The 21,369-nt window shown below is 43.1% G+C and overlaps 2 protein-coding genes across 37 annotated transcripts in view; both read left to right on the top strand.

Annotated features, from left to right (window-relative positions):
• LOC118075809 (immunoglobulin lambda-1 light chain-like) overlaps positions 1–21,369 on the top strand; it is a 380,578-nt gene that overhangs the window by 272,283 nt on the left and 86,926 nt on the right. Inside the window, exons 1-2 of one of the 2 annotated variants that reach the window (XM_088659150.1) lie at positions 3,887–4,048; positions 4,195–4,497. The exons of the other annotated variant lie outside the window; for it this stretch is intronic. Coding sequence (XP_088515276.1) covers positions 4,003–4,048; positions 4,195–4,497 — 349 coding nt within the window. The 5' untranslated portion in view covers positions 3,887–4,002. Of the gene's footprint in view, positions 1–3,886; positions 4,049–4,194; positions 4,498–21,369 lie in introns of those variants that run through there. 2 annotated transcript variants of the gene reach the window in all.
• LOC118078681 (immunoglobulin lambda-1 light chain) overlaps positions 1–21,369 on the top strand; it is a 187,655-nt gene that overhangs the window by 88,359 nt on the left and 77,927 nt on the right. The window lies entirely within an intron of this gene.

Raw genomic sequence — 21,369 nt, 5'->3', positions numbered from 1 at the left:
CCATTCGTAAGTTGAAAAATTCGGTTGTCGAGTCGTTTGTAAGTCGAGGTGCCACTGTATAGTCAAAGCACATTGGTTGCAATGGTGGGTGGGATTTTTCCTGGACCTCCCCCCTTTCCCTACTCTCCATTTCCACCCTCTTTTTCAATTAAACAATTTTTTCTTACCAAGCACATAAAGCCGAATGTGTTTTTTCTTGCGGGCTTGTTTAATTTAGGTCTTGCGCAATTTAGGTCTTGTTAATTTTGGGTAACCTCTCTGTTGCCTGTTATTCCAGCTATTCCCCATAGGGGGAGATGTCAGCCCTTTCTCCACCAATTTTTGCGGAAATTGACTAAAGAACAACAACAATTATATCAGACACCACCTGAACACCTTTGCCACTCTGCTGGGAAGTGAAGCAGAAGCACATTTGGCATATGTGAGCAACTCTTTCAGAGGCTTCCTGTCCACTCAGAGATCAACTACACATTGGTATTTTTCTTTGCACGGGGCTGGGACTTTGTACTGGCCCTGCCTCCTGCCTCAATGGATGGTCTTGCTCTAGAAGGAAGATGAGGTTCCTCTTACCTCTCTCAGCTCTTAAGATCCAAGTGGATTCAGGCCATGTTCTTAAAATGTCCCACAATCATTGTGGATTCTGAAAACTTCAGGATGAAGAATTAAGGTTATAGGTCCTAACTAAAGACAAATGTCAACTGAAACTGATGGAATATACACAGCTTGCAGACTTAGCATATAGAATAAGAGAACAAGAAGAGCATACATTTAGAGAAGATTGGAAAACATTTATTGGATATGTGGGAAATAATATGGGAAACTTCACTTGGGCAAAAAAAATGAAAGGCACAAATACAGTCTTATTCAACATCTTTATAAACGACTTGGATGATGGGCTTGAGGGCATCCTGATCAAGTTTGCAGATGACACCAAATTGGGAGGGGTGGCTAATACCTCAGAGGACAGAATCACACTTCAAAATGACCTTAACAGATTAGACAACTGGGCCAAAGCAAACAAGATGAGTTTGAATAGGGAGAAATGTACTACACCTGGAAGGGGGGGGATGAAAGGCACAAATACAAGACACCTGGCTTGAGATCAGTACATGTGAAAATTATCTAGGAGTCTTGGTAGACCACAAACTTGATATGAGTCAACAGTGTGATGCAGCAGCTAAAAAAGCCAATGCGATTCTGGGCTGCATCAATAGGAGTACAGCATCCAGATCAAGGGAAGTAATAGTACCACTGTATTCTCCTCTGCTCAGACCTCACCTGGAATACTGTGTCTAATTCTGGGCACCACAGTTCAAGAAGGATACTGACAAGCTGGAACGTGTCCAGAGGGGGGGCAACCAAAATGGTCAAAGGCCTGGAAACGATGCTTTATGAGGAACGGCTTAGGGAGCTGGGTATATTTAGCCTGGAGAAGAGAAGGTTAAGGGGTGATATGATAGCCATGTTCAAATATATTAAAGGATGTCATATAGAAAAGGGTGAAATGTTGTTTTCTGCTGCTCCAGAGAAGCGGACACGGAACAAAGGATTCAAACTACAAGAAAGAATCATAGAATCATAGAATTGGAAGAGACCACAAGGGCCATCCAGTCCAACCCCCTGCCAAGCAGGAAACACCATCAAAGCATTCTTGAAATTCCACCTAAACATTAGGAAGAACTTCCTGACAGTAAGAGCTGTTTGGCAGTGGAATTTGCTGCCAAGGAGTGTGGTGGAGTCTCCTTCTTTGGAGGTCTTTAAGCAGAGGCTTGACAGCCATATGTCAGGAATGCTTTGATGGTGTTTCCTGCTTGGCAGGGGGTTGGACTGGATGGCTCTTTTGGTCTCTTCCAACTCTATGGTTCTATGGTTCTATGAATTGTGTACCGCTGAAAACACTGGCAACATTAAGATAAATTCAACAGCGTAAATAAGTTTTGATGCATGGAATAATGAATGCATGAATGGAACCAGTATACCTGAAGGAGCGTATCCACCCCCATCGTTCTGCCCGGACACTGAGGTCCAGAGCCGAGGGCCTTCTGGCAGTTCCCTCGCTATGAGAAGCCAAGTTACAGGGAACCAGGCAGAGGGCCTTCTCGGTAGTGGCACCCACCCTGTGGAATGCCCTCCCAAAAGAGGTCAAAGAGAACAACAATTACCAGACCTTTAGAAGGCATCTCAAGGCAGCCCTGTTTAGGGAAGGAAGCTTTCAATGTTTGGTGGATTTCTGTATTTTAGTGTTTTGTTGGAAGCCGCCCAGAGTGGCTGGGGGAGCGCGGCCAGATGGGCGGGATATAAATAATAATAAATTATATTATTATTATTATTATTATTAAACTTTATTTGCATTAGCCATCGGCCATAGCAACAAAAGAGCATTGTGATATACCAGAACAAAATAAAAAGTTGATTGTAATAAAGCACAGTTTAGGATCCTGAATCAGCAGCCAAACAGTGGACCTTATTCTGATTGCCCCAGCTAAAAAACCTTGCAACTTTGCTGTCATCTGCTCCTCTTGATCTGCCAGGAGAAAAGACACTGTGGCAGTGGTTTGGTGACCCGGAATGGACAATAAAAGGGGTGATAATCTTGTTCATCAGGTCTTCGTAAAGAGTGCATGCCAGGAGGGCATGCGCCACTGATTCGGTGCTGCCATCTCCACAGGGACATAACCGTTTTTCGTGTGGAATCTGTTGGACTTGTCCCTCAAGTACAGCCAAGGGCAATACATTCAGTCTTGTGAGGGTAAAAGTGTGTCTATATTTTGGAATTTCTAAGTTCTACAGATAGGGTGCCAGAGAATCAAAGTGGGAGGGTGGGAAATGGTCATACCATGGGCAAAATTTCCTTATTGTGGCCAAGTTGTTCTGACGCTCGGAATCATTTAGGCATTGGCAAATTAGACTGTTTGCTTTACAAAAACCCAAAGTGAGTAGTTCTTGTGGTGATAAGCAATAATGGAATACTGAATGGTATAGTTTTGAAAAATATGCAAGGATTTATGATACGTAAAATGAACCATGGAAAGAGAAGACGGTCAAGACATGGATATCTTAAGGATGTAAAAATGAGTACTTTAAATTGTAAAACAGAAAATTTAATAAAAATTAATTAAAAAGAAAGAAAAAGAAAAGAAGAAGCTGGTAGAATGAAACAGAAATGCCTCAAAAAAAAGGCATGGATGGCTGGTACTCTGAAGCGAAGCCCCATATACTGCAATGTTTGGTTGCAGGGGACACTTAAATGTAGATACTGAGACCTTCTGCAAATTCACTCTAGCTTCTAACCAATGAGGAAGAGTCAGCATATTTGCATGAGAGACCCATTCTGGGTATTTGAGAGGGAGCGAGCATTGGAGAATAGCAACGGGCACCCTTTGACCTCAGAACCCTGGACAGCTCAGACACAATGGAGTGGTCCTTACTCCTTTTCATCTTCTTTACTTGCTGCTCAGGTGAAGAAAATCTTTCCTTCATGCTATTGTCCTCTACATAGGAAGGAAGGAAGCTATCTCATATTTGGTGAAACATATTTGGTGAAACAACCTTAGGGTTGCCTGCACTGACTGGCAGGGTTTCTGTTCTCTGCCGTGCCTGGCACTGTCGGTATGCAAAGCAGATGCTAGACCACTAAACTGTGCCCCGTCCTCATTATTTTGGTCTGATGCATTGGTTTACTTCTGTTACATTTCCTCTCTTCCTTTTCTTATTCATAAACTATATATTACTCCCATTCCAGGGCAAAGCCATGACCCTTCTGTCTTCTTCTTTTAAAACTCTCCTTCATGCAAATATAGTCTCTGCTCACTGGCTGAGCTAAAATGTCCCGCCTTCTCAGAAGAGGAGAAGAGGCATTTCTAGCAAAGCCAGTGAGGGCCAACATCTTTATAGGATAGCTCCTTCCTCTTCAGTTCCTGCGGGGAGTATAGAAGGAAACAGGAAGGTCCCTGCTGCTTAACCTTTCTGTGGAGAAAGCCCAAGTCATTTAGAGAGCTTAACATGGCCTGGGCTCTGTCTTTCCTTGCACTTCTTGGCTATTTCTCAGGTAAGGATGTGGACGGTTCCCTTTCCATAGGCTTCTGGGCAAATTAGCACCAACTGTAGTGTGCTTTTATCATACCGGTTTTAGAATATTTGTGAGAAAATCCGGTGAATCAATACCTTTTCTCTCTTTCTTTTCTTTTTGAAAAGGTGTCATTTCTCAACATACAGTGACTCAACCTACATCAGAGTCTTTGTCCCCAGGACAAATGGCTAAACTCTCTTGCACTGCCAGCAGCAGTCCCAGCGGCGGCTATATTCACTGGTATCAACAGAAAGCTGGCCAGGCCCCTCGCTTTGTGCATTGTAATGGTTGCAGCAGAGGAACAGGGATCCCAGATCGATTCATTGCTACTGTCTCTGGGAATACTGGCTATTTAACTATCAGCAACACCCAAGTTGAAGATGAGGCTCACTATTACTGTGGGGCTTGGTTTAACAGCTATAGCTTGTTGCACAGTGATTGAGTCTGATGGGGAACTGAGACAAAAACCTTCCGTCTTCCCCCTTCACATCTAGCAGCTTAGAATCACCAGTGATATGTCATGGATTTCTAATCAATATTGATCCAGAGGAGATTCCAATGTATAGTTAGCAGAGTTAGCAGAGTAACAACTTAAACACGTTGCGAGATTCCAAACAAACTAGGCCAGAGGCAATTGTATTTCAAGGCAAATGAGCATAATGGTCACAAATCCAATATATTCAGGATTGGCCCTGTCCATAAGAAATCCAGTTGCAGCAGACTTAAGTTAAACTTACAATAATTTATAATAATAATAATAATAATAATAATAATAATAATAATAATAATAATATAATAATAGGACTAAAACTTTAACCTTTAAAACCCTAAATGGCCTCTGTCCAGTATACCTGGAACTCTGCTGTGAAGTGAAGCAGAAGCACATTTGTCCACTCAGGCATTTTTCTTTGCATGGGACTGGGACTTTGTACTGGCCCTGCATTCTGTATATCCTGCCTCAATGGATGGCCGTGCCCTGGAAGGAAGTTGAGGCGCCTCTTGCCTCTTTCAGCTCTAATGATCCAGTTGGATTAAGACCATGTTTTTAAAACGTCGCTCAAACATTGTGGATTCTGAAAACTTCTAGATGAAGAATTAAGGTCATAAAGATAAAGGTGACCCCTGACCATTAGGTCCAGTCACAGATGACTCTGGGGTTGTGGCACTCACCTTGCTTTATTGACCGAGGGAGCCGGCGTACAGCTTCCGGGTCATGTGGCTAGCATGACTAAGCCGCTTCTGGCAAACCAGAGCAGCGCACGGAAATGCCGTTTACCTTCCCGCTGGAGCGGTACCTATTTATCTACTCGCACTTTGATGTGATTTCGAACTGCTAGGTTGGCAGGAGCAGGGACTGAGCAATGGGAGCTCACCCCGTCGCGGGGATTCGAACCGCTGACCTTCTGATCGGCAAGCCCTAGGCTCAGTGGTTTAACCCACAGCGCCCCCCCGGTCCCAATTAAGGTCATAGGTCCCGACTAAAGACAAATGGCAACTTAAACGGACAGAATATGCACAGCTTGCAGACTTAACATATAGAATAAGAGAACAAGAAGAACATAGGTTTAGAAAAGATTGGTAAAGTCTTCCTAAATTATAAAGCTCCAAAATACAGGCCAAGAGAGAACAGATCTGGGAAGAGTGAAGCATACAATGGGCACCAACAGTGAAAAGGCCCTGCTCCGTGTAACTCCTGCCCTGTCATTTGATAGAGTGCCCACTTGCCCTCCTTCTTGACGTGGAATACTCTTTATTGGAGTCTCCAGTTCCAGTACAAAGACCAACAGAAGGGAAAGCAGGTACTTTGAAGTTCCCAACAACTGTTAATCAAGCAAGCACACAAGTCACCTTTGTCACAGTCAGGACGCCTATGTCCTGGCCAGGCCTGTGCCCAATCTTGTTTTTGTACAATCTTGTTTGTTCTCAGTAACCAAAATTATATTATCAACATATACAAGCAGAAAAGTTGTTTTCCTTCATTTGCAAGGAATCATAGAAGACAAAGTGACACTAATAAAGAAAAGTTCCAGGGTGGCAACAAAAAGCAAACTAAAAATGCTTTTGCAGCCATGTACAACCATGTACCATGTACAACCATGGAGCCACCTGGAATGAACAGAGACATAGGATTCTTATCTCATTATACATGATCAAGCTTTCCTTAGCACCTCAGCCCTTGCTCCCCCCACAAGACCAATTGCAGTCATTAACAGTCGTTAACAGTCATCAACAGGTTTACCACTCCTATCAGCCCATCACCCATTCCCATCACCCCTACCCTCTGACTATACATAAGGGTCTGGTTACTTCTGTTTCAGTGTATCTGATGAAGTGTGCATGCACACGAAAGCTCATACCAAAATAAAAACTTATTTGGTATTTAAGGTGCTACTGAAGGATTTTTTTATTTAATCAGAGGCAGCCACAGTTGCAAATGGCAACAAAATATCTGTGAAAGGAAGAGGAGTGGGTTTGCTCAAGTGTGTTGCCGGTAGAAATACTGTTTGTAATGAAGTGAGAGCAGAAGTTTACTTGCTCGAATTAGCAAATGATAAAGTTTTGAGAATTTAAATTCTAGATTGAAATTGACTACTTAATAGAGAAGGGGATTGTAACAAAAACACTGGGGCCTAATTTGAATAGTACAGTGCCTGGTATGTGGTGAACAATCTCATCCTTTTTTCCCACACTGTGGCTGCAGACCAAATCACCTGTAGGAGGAGTTATGAGATTCAGGTGAGGGTCAGGTGCCTTGTCAATCCCAGGAGGTATATAAGAGGACGACTTCGCCCTGGCCAGGCCTTTGCCCTGGGAAATGTCAGGCATGGGGTCGGAATGTGGCATCTCAATCTTTGATGCATAATGCAAAAACAGATGTTGTAAGGGTAGATAAGGAGAGTCCCGCTGGACCAGACCAAAGACCCATCGAGTCCAGCCTCATGTTCTCACAGTGGCCAAGAAGATGCCCCAAGCAGGACTGTGTACAAGTGAAATAGGCTTAACTCCAGTAGTCTAAGACTGTTGGTCCCTCCCTAGCCAAATTGGGGAGGTGCATTTGCATACAGGCTCTGGCAAGGGGTTTAAGATCAAAGAAGGGGAATAGGGCCAACAGATACCTGCTTTTCCGGAGGGAAAGCACATCGCTTTGGATTTACTGCCATGATGGTCCCAATTCTACTCCTGCTCCTCATTTGCTGCTCAGGTGAAGACAACATGCTTCTGTCTGTCCTCCATCCCTGACCGATGGTCTCTCCACTTGCTCTTTGTCCCTCTCAATCTACCTTGAAGTAAATGAAACTCCACATTTCGATCCGTTTTTATTCTCCTTCCCTGTCTCTTGCAGGAGCTCTGTCTCAGTTCACTCTGACTCAACCAGCTTCAGTGTCAGCCTCTCCGGCCAGTACAGTTCAACTCAACTGCACGATCAGTTCCCGGTTTGGAGGTTTTCTCTGGTATCAGCAAAAAGAAGGAGAGAGTCCCAGATTCCTTTTATGGCGGAACATAAATGATGACAAGACAGAGTTTGGCCCGGAGTTCTCCAGCCAATTCTCTTCTTCCAATGATGCCCCGAAGAAAGTGGCCTTTGTAACCATCACCAGCGTGCAGGCAGGGGACGAGGCAGTTTATTACTGTGCTGCGTCCTATTCTGCAAGTGGGTCTTACACGTTACACAGTGATACGGCTAGCAGAGGAACTGAAACAAAAACTCTTCATCCTCAAGCTCCTCAGGCTTCATTGCAGACTGTGTCAAGCTCATTTGAGCCTCCAACTTTAACTCTCCCCAGACTGCACAGTGGTTTGTGACTGCAAAATTCTCCAGTTGTTCTGAGACTCCAAATTTCTTGGGCCCAAAGCTAAGCAGCCTGGGGCTGATGGAAGTGTCATGGAATCCTAATGAGTATTGATCTAGTGGAGATTCCAATGTATAGTTAGCAGAGTAACAACGTAAACAATTGCGGGATTCCCAAAAAATAGACCAGAGGCAATTGATATTTCATCCAGCAGAGCTCTACTGCTACGGAAGGCAAATGAACATAATGGTCACAAATCCAATACATTCAGGATTGGCCCTGTCCATAAGAAATCCAGTTGCAGCAGCCTTAACTTAAACTTACAATAACTTATAATAAGGCTAAAACCTTAACACTAAGCAGAAAGAGGGGGAAGGAAGTCACATTCTGAAATGTTAAAATGATTATAACATTATTGAAATGTATGAAATAAAAAATCAGAAATAAAACAATTAAGATGAGAATAAAGAAATAAAAGAGCAACAGTGTGCTCCTGTTTTTGCCAAGGGCGCTGTTATGAAAAATGTACCCCAAAATGCGTTGCCTTTTAAGAAGGACAGACGCGGGTCGGAAGCTCCAAAATTTGCACTAAGTTCAGCTCCGCCGGGAAAATGACAGAGACCACACGATGCTGTCAGGAAAAACAAACTGATCCCTTTATTGCAGAATGCAAAGCTACAGCTGTAGGGTCCCTGCCTCTGGAAAGAAGGAAGGAACCCCGGGAAATGGTGAAGTCCCCCTATATACCCTCCTGTTCATGCATGGAAATCTCTGGACTAGGAGGGAGGGGGAGACAAGGGCGACGGGTGGGAGATCGGATTAGCTGGGTGCGGAGATGACTTTTCCTTTCAGATGGAGAGATGTCAATCTCTCTTCTCCTGTCGTTGATGGTGCTCCCTGTTGTTTGGCAGGAAGGGCAATCAGTCGAGATGGGTGCAGAGGTGGGGCAGTTCCTGGCGATTTCCATGGGGTGGAAGTCCGCCCGGCAGTGTTTTCCTCCAGGCCATGGAAGGGTGGGCTACGTTGAGGATGGCAATTTATTTGAATAAAGTTGTTCCAGCTAATCCCTCTATTGTCCGTGTGTCCTTGAATGGGTATAGGGTGGTAGTAGGGCAAGGTTCAGGTGGGTTGGGATCATACAGGGTTCATACAGAAAATATACCTGGAAAACATACCTAATGCAGGGATTTCTAATTAAAAGGTAGCAGTCCTGACATATACAGTTCTAAGATATAAAACAGCAATTCTAATACAGAGGCAGCGGATAGAGATTTCATGGTAAGAGAACATATAATAGGCTGTATTATTAACTTGAGTAGAAAAGTTTAACTTTGGATTTGGGCGGTTTCCCCCCCCCCCTTCTTCTGGAAACATTGTTTTGTTCTGGGCGGAGGGGAGGTGGAGAGGGGAAATGTGTGAGTTTATGCTAACTGTTGTGCATATGCAGATCCTTAAGCCTTCCTTCAGGCAGGGTCGAGTCCTAGCTGGAGGGGTGGGGAGACAGGGAAGATGGCATTGAACAGGATTCTGGGTATTGCAGCTGTCAAATTCTGTCACCCCTCTCTGTTCATTAATAATGGTGTCCTGCAAACCCCCCCCCAATATGATTTTATAACAGCCCCCTCTCTGAGGCAATATTGTTGTGTAACAACCAATCATTGCCTCACATAATATTCTCCATTTCCCAGGTGGTACATTGGCACAACCTAGGGGTATGTGGTGGCGGCTCAAAGGGGGGCTTGGGAGAAGCATTTTATAAGAAATTGTATATGCCTTACATTACCGGGAAGGTCCACCAATGACTGAAAAATGCAGTTTCCTTGGAGTTTGCCTTTTGTGTGTTCTCAGGTGTAAAAGTTAGCTTTCTGGTCCCACACCTCCATCATGGCACAGCAGCAACAATCCCTGGTGAATCCCCTTAGGGCTTTCATATTGACCATGTCACCTGGCACTCACCATAGCTGCCACAGGTTTGGACATGTCATGAGAGAGATGCCCTTGCCTTGGGCTTTCTATGGGATTTTATTATTATAGGCTCTGGTCTTGCACTGTAGTAGGGCTCAGTTGCTCTTAAAGGGAGAAAGCTACTTGCACCTTGGATACACTTGCCCAATTAGAACTGACCCAATTAGAATTTATACAGCCCCATAAAAACCATTCTGAAAGGGCACATGTCCAAATTGGTCAATTTAATTCTATAAGGAATCATTCCTGGTAAATCAAGGCATATACACCTTCTTGTATCTGCTGTTTTCATGGATCCTGAAACTGCTTCTTGGTAAAAAGAAGGCTGGCACACTACAAAGTGCCAGGTGAGATAAGGAAATGTGGTCATAAATTGATCTAAATCTCAATAATGGACTATGCAATAGCCTGATCTATTAGAAAACATGAGTCCTCCATTGGGCGTATAAGGAATAATACCACCATACAATAACTTACTATACATTAAACATGAAAACAATTACACACAAAAATGCCCCCCCCCCTTTGTGGAAATAACATATACTTGTCAGGCATAGGTCAACGTTTCTGCATAATATCACGTAACATAAAACATAATTATATATCAGTTGCATATCTTGAGGCCAACTCTTAACAGGGCACAGAGTCCTGAAGTCAAAGAGAGCATATGTCCTTGCAATTCACTTTCCCCCCTTTGTCAGCCCATATCCTTTTGGAATGAGATAGTTGTGGCCAGTTTGAAAACTCTGGTGTCTGTTGTTGCAGGTAAAAGTCTTGTGGTCCGGAGGATTTGGGTTCAAGGTTTTTTCCATCATTGCGTCTGTAGTAACATCTGTAGAAGGAGTATGCTGTAAGGGGCAGGGTTTGGGGTACTTAAGGGCACAGTTAGAAGAAGGAAAGGGCAAAAGCCAAAGGGAAGAAGAGGGAAAAGGGGGGTGGAAATATCTCCTGGAGTTTTTTTGGGAAGCTGCAAACAATAAATGCATTAAGTATTTTATTCATCACATTTCTATATAATTACTACTGTTGTTAGCTGCTAAGTCTGTTTTCCTTTACCTAGGGGTTTATTATTATTGTTGTTGTTGTTTAGTCGTTTAGTCGTGTCCGACTCTTCGTGACCCCATGGACCATAGCACGCCAGGCACTCCTGTCTTGCACTGCCTCCCGCAATTTGGTCAAACTCATGTTCGTAGCTTCGAGAACACTGTCCAACCATCTTGTCCTCTGTCGTCCCCTTCTCCTAGTGCCCTCAATCTTTCCCAACATCAGGGTCTTTTCCAAGGATTCTTCTCTTCTCATGAGGTGGCCAAAGTATTGGAGCCTGAGCTTCACGATCTGTCCTTCCAGGGAGCACTCAGAGCTGATTTCCTTAAGAATGGATAGGTTTGATCTTCTTGCAGTCCATGGGACTCTCAAGAGTCTCCTCCAGCACCATAATTCAAAAGCATCAATTCTTCGGCGATCAGCCTTCTTTATGGTCCAGCTCTCACTTCCATACATCACTACTGGGAAAACCATAGCTTTAACTATACGGACCTTTGTCGGCAAGGTGATGTCTCTGCTTTTTAAGATGCTGTCTAGGTTTGTCATTGCTTTTCTCCCAAGAAGCAGGCGTCTTTTAATTTCGTGACTGCTGTCACCATCTGCAGTGATCAAGGAGCCCAAGAAAGTAAAATCTCTCACTGCCTCCATTTCTTCCCCTTCTATTTGCCAGGAGGTGATGGGACCAGTGGCCATGATCTTGGTTTTTTTGATGTTGAGCTTCAGACCATATTTTGCGCTCTCCTCTTTCACCCTCATTAAAAGGTTCTTTAATTCCTCCTCGCTTTCTGCCATCAAGGTTGTGTCATCTGCATATCTGAGGTTGTTGATATTTCTTCCAGCAATCTTAATTCCGGCTTGGGATTCATCTAGTCCAGCCTTTCGCATGATGAATTCTGCATATAAGTTAAATAAGCAGGGAGACAATATACAACCTTGTCGTACTCCTTTCCCAATTTTGAACCAATCAGTTGTTCCATATCCAGTTCTAACTGTAGCTTCTTGTCCCACATAGAGATTTCTCAGGAGACAGATGAGGTGATCAGGCACTCCCATTTCTTTAAGAACTTGCCATAGTTTGCTGTGGTCGACACAGTCAAAGGCTTTTGCATAGTCAATGAAGCAGAAGTAGACGTTTTTCTGGAACTCTCTAGCTTTCTCCATAATCCAGCGCATGTTTGCTATTTGGTCTCTGGTTCCTCTGCCCTTTCGAAATCCAGCTTGCACTTCTGGGAGTTCTCGGTCCACATACTGCCTAAGCCTGCCTTGTAGAATTTTAAGCATAACCTTGCTAGCGTGTGAAATGAGCGCAATTGTGCGGTAGTTGGAGCATTCTTTGGCACTGCCCTTCTTTGGAATTGGGATGTAGACTGATCTTCTCCAATCCTCTGGCCATTGCTGAGTTTTCCAAACTTGCTGGCATATTGGGTGTAGCACCTTAACAGCATCATCTTTTAAAATTTTAAATAGTTCAGCTGGAATATCATCACTTCCACTGGCCTTGTTATTAGCAGTGCTTTCTAAGGCCCATTTGACTTCACTCTCCAAGATGTCTGGCTCAAGGTCAGCAACCACACTACCTGGGGTGTACGAGACCTCCATATCTTTCTGGTATAATTCCTCTGTGTATTCTTGCCACCTCTTCTTGATGTCTTCTGCTTCTGTTAGGTCCTTACCACTTTTGTCCTTGATTATGGTAATCTTTGTACGAAATGTTCCTTTCATATCTCCAATTTTCTTGAACAGATCTCTCGTTTTCCCCATTCTATTGTTTTCCTCTATTTCTTTGCATTGCTCATTTAAGAAGACCCTCTTCTCTCCTTGCTGTTTTTTGGAAATCTGCATTCAGTTTCCTGTATCTTTCCCTATCTCCCTTGCATTTTGCTTGCCTCCTCTCCTCCGCTATTTGTAAGGCCTCGTTGGACAGCCATTTTGCTTTCTTGCATTTCCTTTTCCTTGGGATGGTTTTCGTTGCTGCCTCCTGTATAATGTTACGAGCCTCCATCCATAGTTCTTCAGGCATTCTGTCCACCAAATCTAAATCCTTAAACCTGTTCCCCACTTCCACTGTGTATTCATAAGGGATTTGATTCAGATTGTATCTTACTGGCCCAGTGGTTTTTCCTACTTTCTTCAGTTTAAGCTGGAATTTTGCTATAAGAAGCTGATGATCTGAGTTACAGTCAGCTCCAGGTCTTGTTTTTGCTGACTGTATAGAGATTCTCCATCTTTGGCTGCAGAGAATATAATCAATCTGATTTCGATGCTGCCCATTTGGTGATATCCATGTGTAGAGTCGTCTCTTGTGTTGTTGGAAGAGAGTGTTTGTGATGACCAGCTTGTTCTCTTGACAGAACTCTATTAGCCTTTGCCCTGCTTCATTTTGAACTCCCAGGCCAAACTTGCCAGTTGTTCCTTTTATCTCTTGATTCCCTACTTTAGCATTCCAATCCCCTGTAATGAGAAGAACATCCTTCTTTGGTGTCATTTCTAGAAGGTGTTGTAGGTCTTCATAGAATTGGTCAATTTCACTTTCTTCAGCACCGGTAGTTGGTGCATAAACTTGGATTACTGTGATGTTAAAAGGTCTGCCTTGGATTCGTATCGAGATCATTCTGTCATTTTTGAGATTGCATCCCATTACAGCTTTTGCCACTCTTTTGTTGACTATGAGGGCCACTCCATTTCTACTACGGGATTCTTGCCCACAGTAGTAGATATGATAGTCATCCGAACTGAATTCGCCCATTCCCTTCCATTTTAGTTCACTGATGCCCAGGATGTCGATATTTATTCTTGTCATCTCATTTTTGACCACATCCAGCTTACCTCCATTCATGGTTCTTACATTCCAGGTTCCTATGCAATATTTTTCTTTACAGCATCGGACTTTCCTTTCGCTTCCAGGCATATCCGCAACTGAGCGTCCTTTCGGCTTTGGCCCAGCCGCTTCATCAGCTCTGAATCTACTTGTACTTGTCCTCCGCTCTTCCTCAGTAGCATGTTGGACGCCTTCCGACCTGAGGGGCTCATCTTCCAGCGTCATAACTTTTATATGCCTGTTGTCTTTGTCCATGGAGTTTTCTTGGCAGGGTTACTGGAGTGGCTTGCCAGTTCCTTCTCCAGGTGGATCACGTTTAGTCAAAACTCTCCACTATGACCTGTCCATCTTGGGTGGCCCTGCATGGCATAGCTCATAGCTTCTCTGAGTTATTCAAGCCCCTTCGCCACGACAAGGCATTGATCCATGAAGGGGTTATTATTATTATTATTATTATTATTATTATTACTACTGAAAGAATGACTTAGATGTTACATTCACATGTACAGAAATAAAAAGTAGAAATGCAAAATAATGCAAAAATAAGAACAAAATAATATTTAGATTACCACTCAAACAACATTTTTTTTTTCAGATGGACTTGACACAAAAATCTCAGATTAAAAAAAAAAGAATTATTATCAAATAATATGAAGACATTATAAAGACCATACAGGTTAATATTGGACTGTAACCTAAAGATTTGAAGGTGAATGGTAAAATAATGGGAAAAAAACCTTAAAAGTCATCATGTGCTATCTGAGAAAAGAGAACTCTATGGGGAAAAACACAGATGGTACCTGAATAAAATAAAAAAATTCCTTCAGTAGCACCTTAAAGACCAACTAAGTTTTTATTTTGGTATGAGCTTTCGTGTGCATGCACACTTCTTCAGATACCTGAAGAAGTATCTGAAGAAGTGTGCATGCACACGAAAGCTCATACCAAAATAAAAACTTAGTTGGTCTTTAAGGTGCTACTGAAGGAATTTTTTTATTTTACTTCGATCCAGACCAACACGGCTACCTACCTGGTACCTGAATAAACATCAGTAATAAGTTTTGGAGATGCAGTGAATGAAAGACCTCATTCCACGTGATGGACTGATGGACATGCCCCAAAATATAACAAAACAAAACACTGACATATGAGGAACCAAAATAAATAAATAAATGCTAAAACACACAATTTCTAATAATGAGCATCTCAAATGAAAATAAAGAGTAGCAATCTAAAGTTGTGCAAGTATGGTTAGATTAGTTTCATAGACATAATGGAAAAACTGATTTAATAAATGAAAGCAGATTATTTGTAACCTAAAGAGAAGCGTCAAAGTAAAGGAAATATATAAAACTATAGCGGGAAGTAAACTAATACAGTAGGGATTTAAGCTCGTTTTGCAGACTGTAAGGAAAGAAATTACTGTCTTTATCTCTTCACTCCCCCCCCCTTTTTCCCCCTTTTTTTTTGCTGTGGGGGAAAAGAATAGACACTTGTTACTGGGGTTTAGTCCTTCACATATCCTTTAGAAATGTTCTTCCTGGGAAAGCTGTGAGAATAATTTTTGCATGTTAGGTTGGAACTTTGCAAATGAAGGTGCTTCCTGAATACCCATTGGAAAAGGGGAACAGACCCTTGGTTTGCATAATCTGGAGTGTTTTCTAAGCCCTTGACTAAATCACAATCAGTGGTAGAATGAAGAGGAGACACTACAAACAACAACAACAACAACAACAACAACAACAACAAATACTCAAGAGATGAACTCAAAGTGTGAGTGCTGAGATATTTACCTCTGGAAAGAATTTTGCATATTAGATTTGGAATGATGGTCCAGCACTTGACCCTTTTGTTTTCTCAAGTGACCCCTGGGGTCAAAGACACATAAGGAAATTTAAACAAATTTCCCCCTGCAGGGCACAGGCCCTTCAGCATTTGGTTGCTGTTTTTGTTTTGTCTTTTAACCTTCTTTTTTCCTCTATTTTTCTCTTCAAGCTGGCATAGCCTCTGTGCATGTACAGAGTTTGTGATTCAGAAATCTATTGTACCACTTGAAAGTGTTGCAGCTGTTGGCTAAGTCACCATTTGAAAAGAGGTAGGGAAGGGTGAATAGGTTAGATTTTACACAGAAACCCAGCAATTTACACTCCCACCAAACCAGCAACAAAAGTGGTCAAATTAAATTCTTTGGTCAGTTTAAATCCATTTCTATAGCTTTTGTATCCTGAGATATTTCTGACACCTCTTATTTCCTGTTCCTTGCTGCTTTGGAAGCAGACTTATAAATCTTAAACTTTTAATATATAAAACTTCAACATCCAGACAACCCAATATTTTCACAAGAAAGCTGCAATAAAAGTTTGGTTAAATTAAACTACTTAATGAAGTCATGGCACTAATTAGCCATGTTTACTGTACTATATAAACATCTCATACCCCAGGCAAAAGAAATCTAGATTTGCCCCCTTTATCTACAGGGTTTTTGGGGTGCAGACTTTTATTCAAAATATTTCACAAATGTGGATTATTATTATTAGTGTGCTTTCCCTCTAGTCATTAGCGGAACAATGACCCGCCCCCTTATGTACGGGTAAATGACCAGTCAGAATTCATAAATTGCAAATGTTTGGTTTTTTTTTAAATAACTTCAGCCATGGGCAGACTAAAATTCCCTGCCCCCTCATATATGGGAAAATGGCTACAGGGTCACAATTCATAAGATATTTTCTGCCATTTATTTACAAGGGAAAATGGTCAAGACTTTCATATGTGCTTAAACTTTAAACCTTAATAGACAAAATGGTAAAAACTTATATAATCACTCCTTAAAAACCAACGACACTCTTGTTCTAACTCTGAAAACCAATAATCTTTCCTTGCCAGAAGGCAGAGCTGGGCTGAATTTCAACCCATCACCACATCAGACACATTGCCTTTCACATAGCTCTAAAATGGAAGTTAGAAGGGACCCTGAGATCATTTAGTCTAACCCTCTAAGATGCAGGATTCAGAAGATTTGACTGAGAATACCAACCCTATACAGAACCCTTTAGCAGATGAGTTTTTTCCTTAAGAGACTGATATCAGGAGCCCAACAAGAACCCTTCTGTCCAACACAATCAAAGTTAAAACTAGACTCAGATAGACAATTCCTGGCTATGGAAGCTCTACTTTTGACAAACAAATCGCCTTTATAGGAATAGCTGTTCAATTTTCCTTTAGTCAATATTCCTCTAGTCACTTGGAGAAAGACTCCCCTTTGTAGCCTCTCTCAATAACAACATTTGCACACCTCATTCTCATATTTATCATGTTTAAGATTGATTGGTTCAACATTGTTTCTTTATACTAGAAATTTAAAACAAGTTGGCAGTTTTAACTATGCACACTTAAGAAGGCAGTCTATGGATGTTGTGGCCAATTTAAACACAACCCCATAACATTTCTAAACATTGAGTACATCTCTTATCCACTTATAGCTGGAGTTTATGAAGTGAACATTTTCAAGTTTCGAATTTTTTTCAAAGCATTGAGCAAGCATTTTCAAAGTTACAACTCTTTATTTTCCTTCATCCTGCCCCCTCTTTTTACTTTTGGAGAGGAAAAAATGGCCTTCTACAGCCTCTTTAAAACAAACCTTTACACACTACCTCCACTCTTTTAAATATTTGCCATTGTTTTTGGGTTGATCAAGCCCTTACATAAGATTATTTAAGCAAGCTTGCATTTTGTTTTGGTTTTTTCTTTTGTTTTTTTTTAGACCCTGAAACATTTCTTAAATACAATTGGAGGCGTTTATCAGAGTTCAGACGGGAAGTAAGCTCTCCTTGGGCTTATTTCTCCCCTGAAGCCTGCAGAGTTGTCTCTTTGGACAGGGGTGCACCCATTTGTGCCCTGGTCAGTCTCCGAAGGGGCACTTGCGCAAGTTCTAGCCCTGGGCAGTCTCCGACGGGGCTGTGGGGTCTCTCGGGGTTCTGGGGACTCCTTGGGAACCTGGGGCACGTCTAAGGAAAGTGGACAGACTCCGATAGGAAAGTGGACCGACTCCGATAGGAAAGTGGGCTTGGGAAGGTTTGCTAAAGGGCTCTCTAAGGGAAAATGGGGTTTGGAAAGTCTCCTTAGGAAAACGTTCCAGGAAAGTGGGCACACTCCGAGGAGGACTCTTATTCCCACCCACAATTTAATAGTGCCACAGCAATCTCCCTGCCTCTTGCTCTCTAGACTCAGATCCTACTGAACGCTTGCCTACGCAATGCCAGATCGGACCTGAGGAATGTAAAGTAGGAAAAGGGAACGGGCGCACTTGCAATCTCTGGTCATGGGTCATACCTAACAAAAGGTCGCCATGGCAGAGGGGCGTCTTCACCCGGGATAGCTAAGCGAGAGAAGGAAGAGTTGCCAAGGCTTGCTATCTGGGCAAAACTCCGACGGACAACAAGCCTTGGGGAGGGAAAGGGCAGCCGCAAAACCTTCCAGCCTGGGCAGACTCCGACGGGCTTTGGGTTTTTTGGCTGTGAAAAATAGGAAAGAGTTTGATTGCTGTGACAATTCCCACCCCGAAGAGCCAATTCCCTATTGATACTCACGTTGCAGCGCGCTGCCTTCTTTTCCTGAAGCTTGATCACCTCGCGACAACAGGAGAAGAAAATCTTGGAAAACAACCCCCACGGCCGTCTGGATCCTGTTTGTTTTCCCTGTGTGGTCCCGCTAAGGATCCCAGTTAGGCCAGAACTCCAGGGACAGTCGGGGAAGGGGATCCCCCCTGCAAATGGCTGGGTGCGCTTGGGCTCCCCAACCACGGCGCCCCAAGAGTACGGCTAAACGGAGTCTCCTGCCTGGCTCGCCATATTGTTATGAAAAATGTACCCCAAAATGCGTTGCCTTTTAAGAAGGACAGACGCGGGTCGGAAGCTCCAAAATTTGCACTAAGTTCAGCTCCGCCGGGAAAATGACAGAGACCACACGATGCTGTCAGGAAAAACAAACTGATCCCTTTATTGCAGAATGCAAAGCTACAGCTGTAGGGTCCCTGCCTCTGGAAAGAAGGAAGGAACCCCGGGAAATGGTGAAGTCCCCCTATATACCCTCCTGTTCATGCATGGAAATCTCTGGACTAGGAGGGAGGGGGAGACAAGGGCGACGGGTGGGAGATCGGATTAGCTGGGTGCGGAGATGACTTTTCCTTTCAGATGGAGAGATGTCAATCTCTCTTCTCCTGTCGTTGATGGTGCTCCCTGTTGTTTGGCAGGAAGGGCAATCAGTCGAGATGGGTGCAGAGGTGGGGCAGTTCCTGGCGATTTCCATGGGGTGGAAGTCCGCCCGGCAGTGTTTTCCTCCAGGCCATGGAAGGGTGGGCTACGTTGAGGATGGCAATTTATTTGAATAAAGTTGTTCCAGCTAATCCCTCTATTGTCCGTGTGTCCTTGAATGGGTATAGGGTGGTAGTAGGGCAAGGTTCAGGTGGGTTGGGATCATACAGGGTTCATACAGAAAATATACCTGGAAAACATACCTAATGCAGGGATTTCTAATTAAAAGGTAGCAGTCCTGACATATACAGTTCTAAGATATAAAACAGCAATTCTAATACAGAGGCAGCGGATAGAGATTTCATGGTAAGAGAACATATAATAGGCTGTATTATTAACTTGAGTAGAAAAGTTTAACTTTGGATTTGGGCGGTTCCCCCCCCCCTTCTTCTGGAAACATTGTTTTGTTCTGGGCGGAAGGGAGGTGGAGAGGGGAAATGTGTGAGTTTATGCTAACTGTTGTGCATATGCAGATCCTTAAGCCTTCCTTCAGGCAGGGTCGAGTCCTAGCTGGAGGGGTGGGGAGACAGGGAAGATGGCATTGAACAGGATTCTGGGTATTGCAGCTGTCAAATTCTGTCACCCCTCTCTGTTCATTAATAATGGTGTCCTGCAAACCCCCCCCCCCAATATGATTTTATAACAGCGCTCAAAGTCTTAATGGCATTTGAAAAGGGGAAGGAGACAAAGAGTTATCAGTTTATTTACTTGCAGTGTCTTTTATCTGTCTGCACTGCCCAGATGAATTGTAAGAGAGAGGAAATAAGATGAATGCAGTTATAGGTTCAGGCACCAGAGGGAGCTCCCTTCCATACTACATACTGCTCTGCATCAAGTACGACAAGGGTGACATTCTGCCTCACATGATTGTCAACTGCCTATGGCTGGCAGACTGTGAAATCGTGACACCTGCATCCTTCTGATGTAAATCATTGGGGTTTGGCTTTTGCTGCCCAGCTCCCCATGGGACTCTGAGTCCCCTAAGTCCATGATCTGTCAGAGAAGGATGGATGGAGGCTGGATCCAGTGGAAGGCAAAGCAGGTATTTGTTTTCCTCTTGCAACAGAGTTCCCTCCACTTCCTCCAATGAGGGAGAGACCCTGAACAAAACTGTGCAGGAACCTTTAAAGACTTTTGACATTGCCCAAGACTCCCCAAAATCATCATACATACATCATAGAAGGCTGATCTACAGCAGAAATCCTGTCTGCCAGGATACCTGAGAATCGTGTGGTGGTTTGCTTGTTTTTAGTGGGTTTTATAAACAAGAATGTTATACAAATAAGTATACCAGGTTTTCTCATGTATATCACAAAAAATAGCATAATAAATGTGGGAAAATATCTACTACATATGTTTCACAAACACACACACACACACACACACACACACACACACACACACTAAGTAGAATAATAGACTTGTGTGATAGTTAATAGCTCAGTTCCTGAATCCAGGTCACAGGCTCACTCTATTCATACACAACTATGCCCTTAAGACAGGATTTGTAAGGGAAAAGACAACGGGAAGGCTTTCCCCATTTGCCTCCCTTGCTGCAGAGGAATATTTGAGGTCATTGGGAGAATCAAAATGGCTTCCAGATTGCTCTCCAGTTCTATTTCTGACACATGATTTATATATTTAGATATAGTGCATTTATGAATATTTCTTCTATATTTGAGACCTTAAAATTCTTCTAACACTTCCAATCACGCCATGTGGATGGAAAGAGGCATGAGAAAATATAGCACCAAGAAACGTGGATCAGAGAAACGTCTTCTGATAATCACTCCTGCACGGGATTTTGACCTGGCAACTCTATTTTAACAAAATCCCATGGAGGTTTGGGAAATGAGCATGAAACCTCTTTTTGTACAGGAACGTTTCCACCACAGTTGTTTTCGTGTTGCTTTGAAGTAAGTCAACAAGCAGGTTGTAATTCCAGAGTCCCTCCCTAGCCAAATTGGGGAGGTGCATTTGCATACAGACTCCGGCAAGGGCTTTAAGATCAAAGAAGGGGAATAGGGCCAACAGATACCTGTGTTTCCGGAGGGAACGCACATCGCTTTGGATTTACTGCCATGATGGTCCCAATTCTACTCCTACTCCTCATTTGCTGCTCAGGTGAAGACAACATGCTTCTGTGTCCTCCATCCCTGACCGGTGGTCTCTCCCCTTGCTCTTTGTCCCTCTCAATCTACCTTGAAGTAAATGAAACTCCACATTTCGATCCATTTTTATTCTCCTTCCCTGTCTCTTGCAGGAGCTCTGTCTCAGTTCACTCTGACTCAACCAGCTTCAGTGTCAGCATCTCTGGCCAGTACAGTTCAACTCAACTGCACGATCAGTTCCTGGTTTGGAGGTTTTTTCTGG

The sequence above is a fragment of the Zootoca vivipara genome, chromosome 16 (genome assembly GCF_965207765.1).
Source record: "Zootoca vivipara chromosome 16, rZooViv2.hap1.1, whole genome shotgun sequence".
NCBI classification, from domain to species: domain Eukaryota; kingdom Metazoa; phylum Chordata; class Lepidosauria; order Squamata; family Lacertidae; genus Zootoca; species Zootoca vivipara.
The sequence above is the reverse complement of the archived record's forward strand: the minus strand, read 5'-3'. Positions and strand labels throughout refer to the sequence as shown.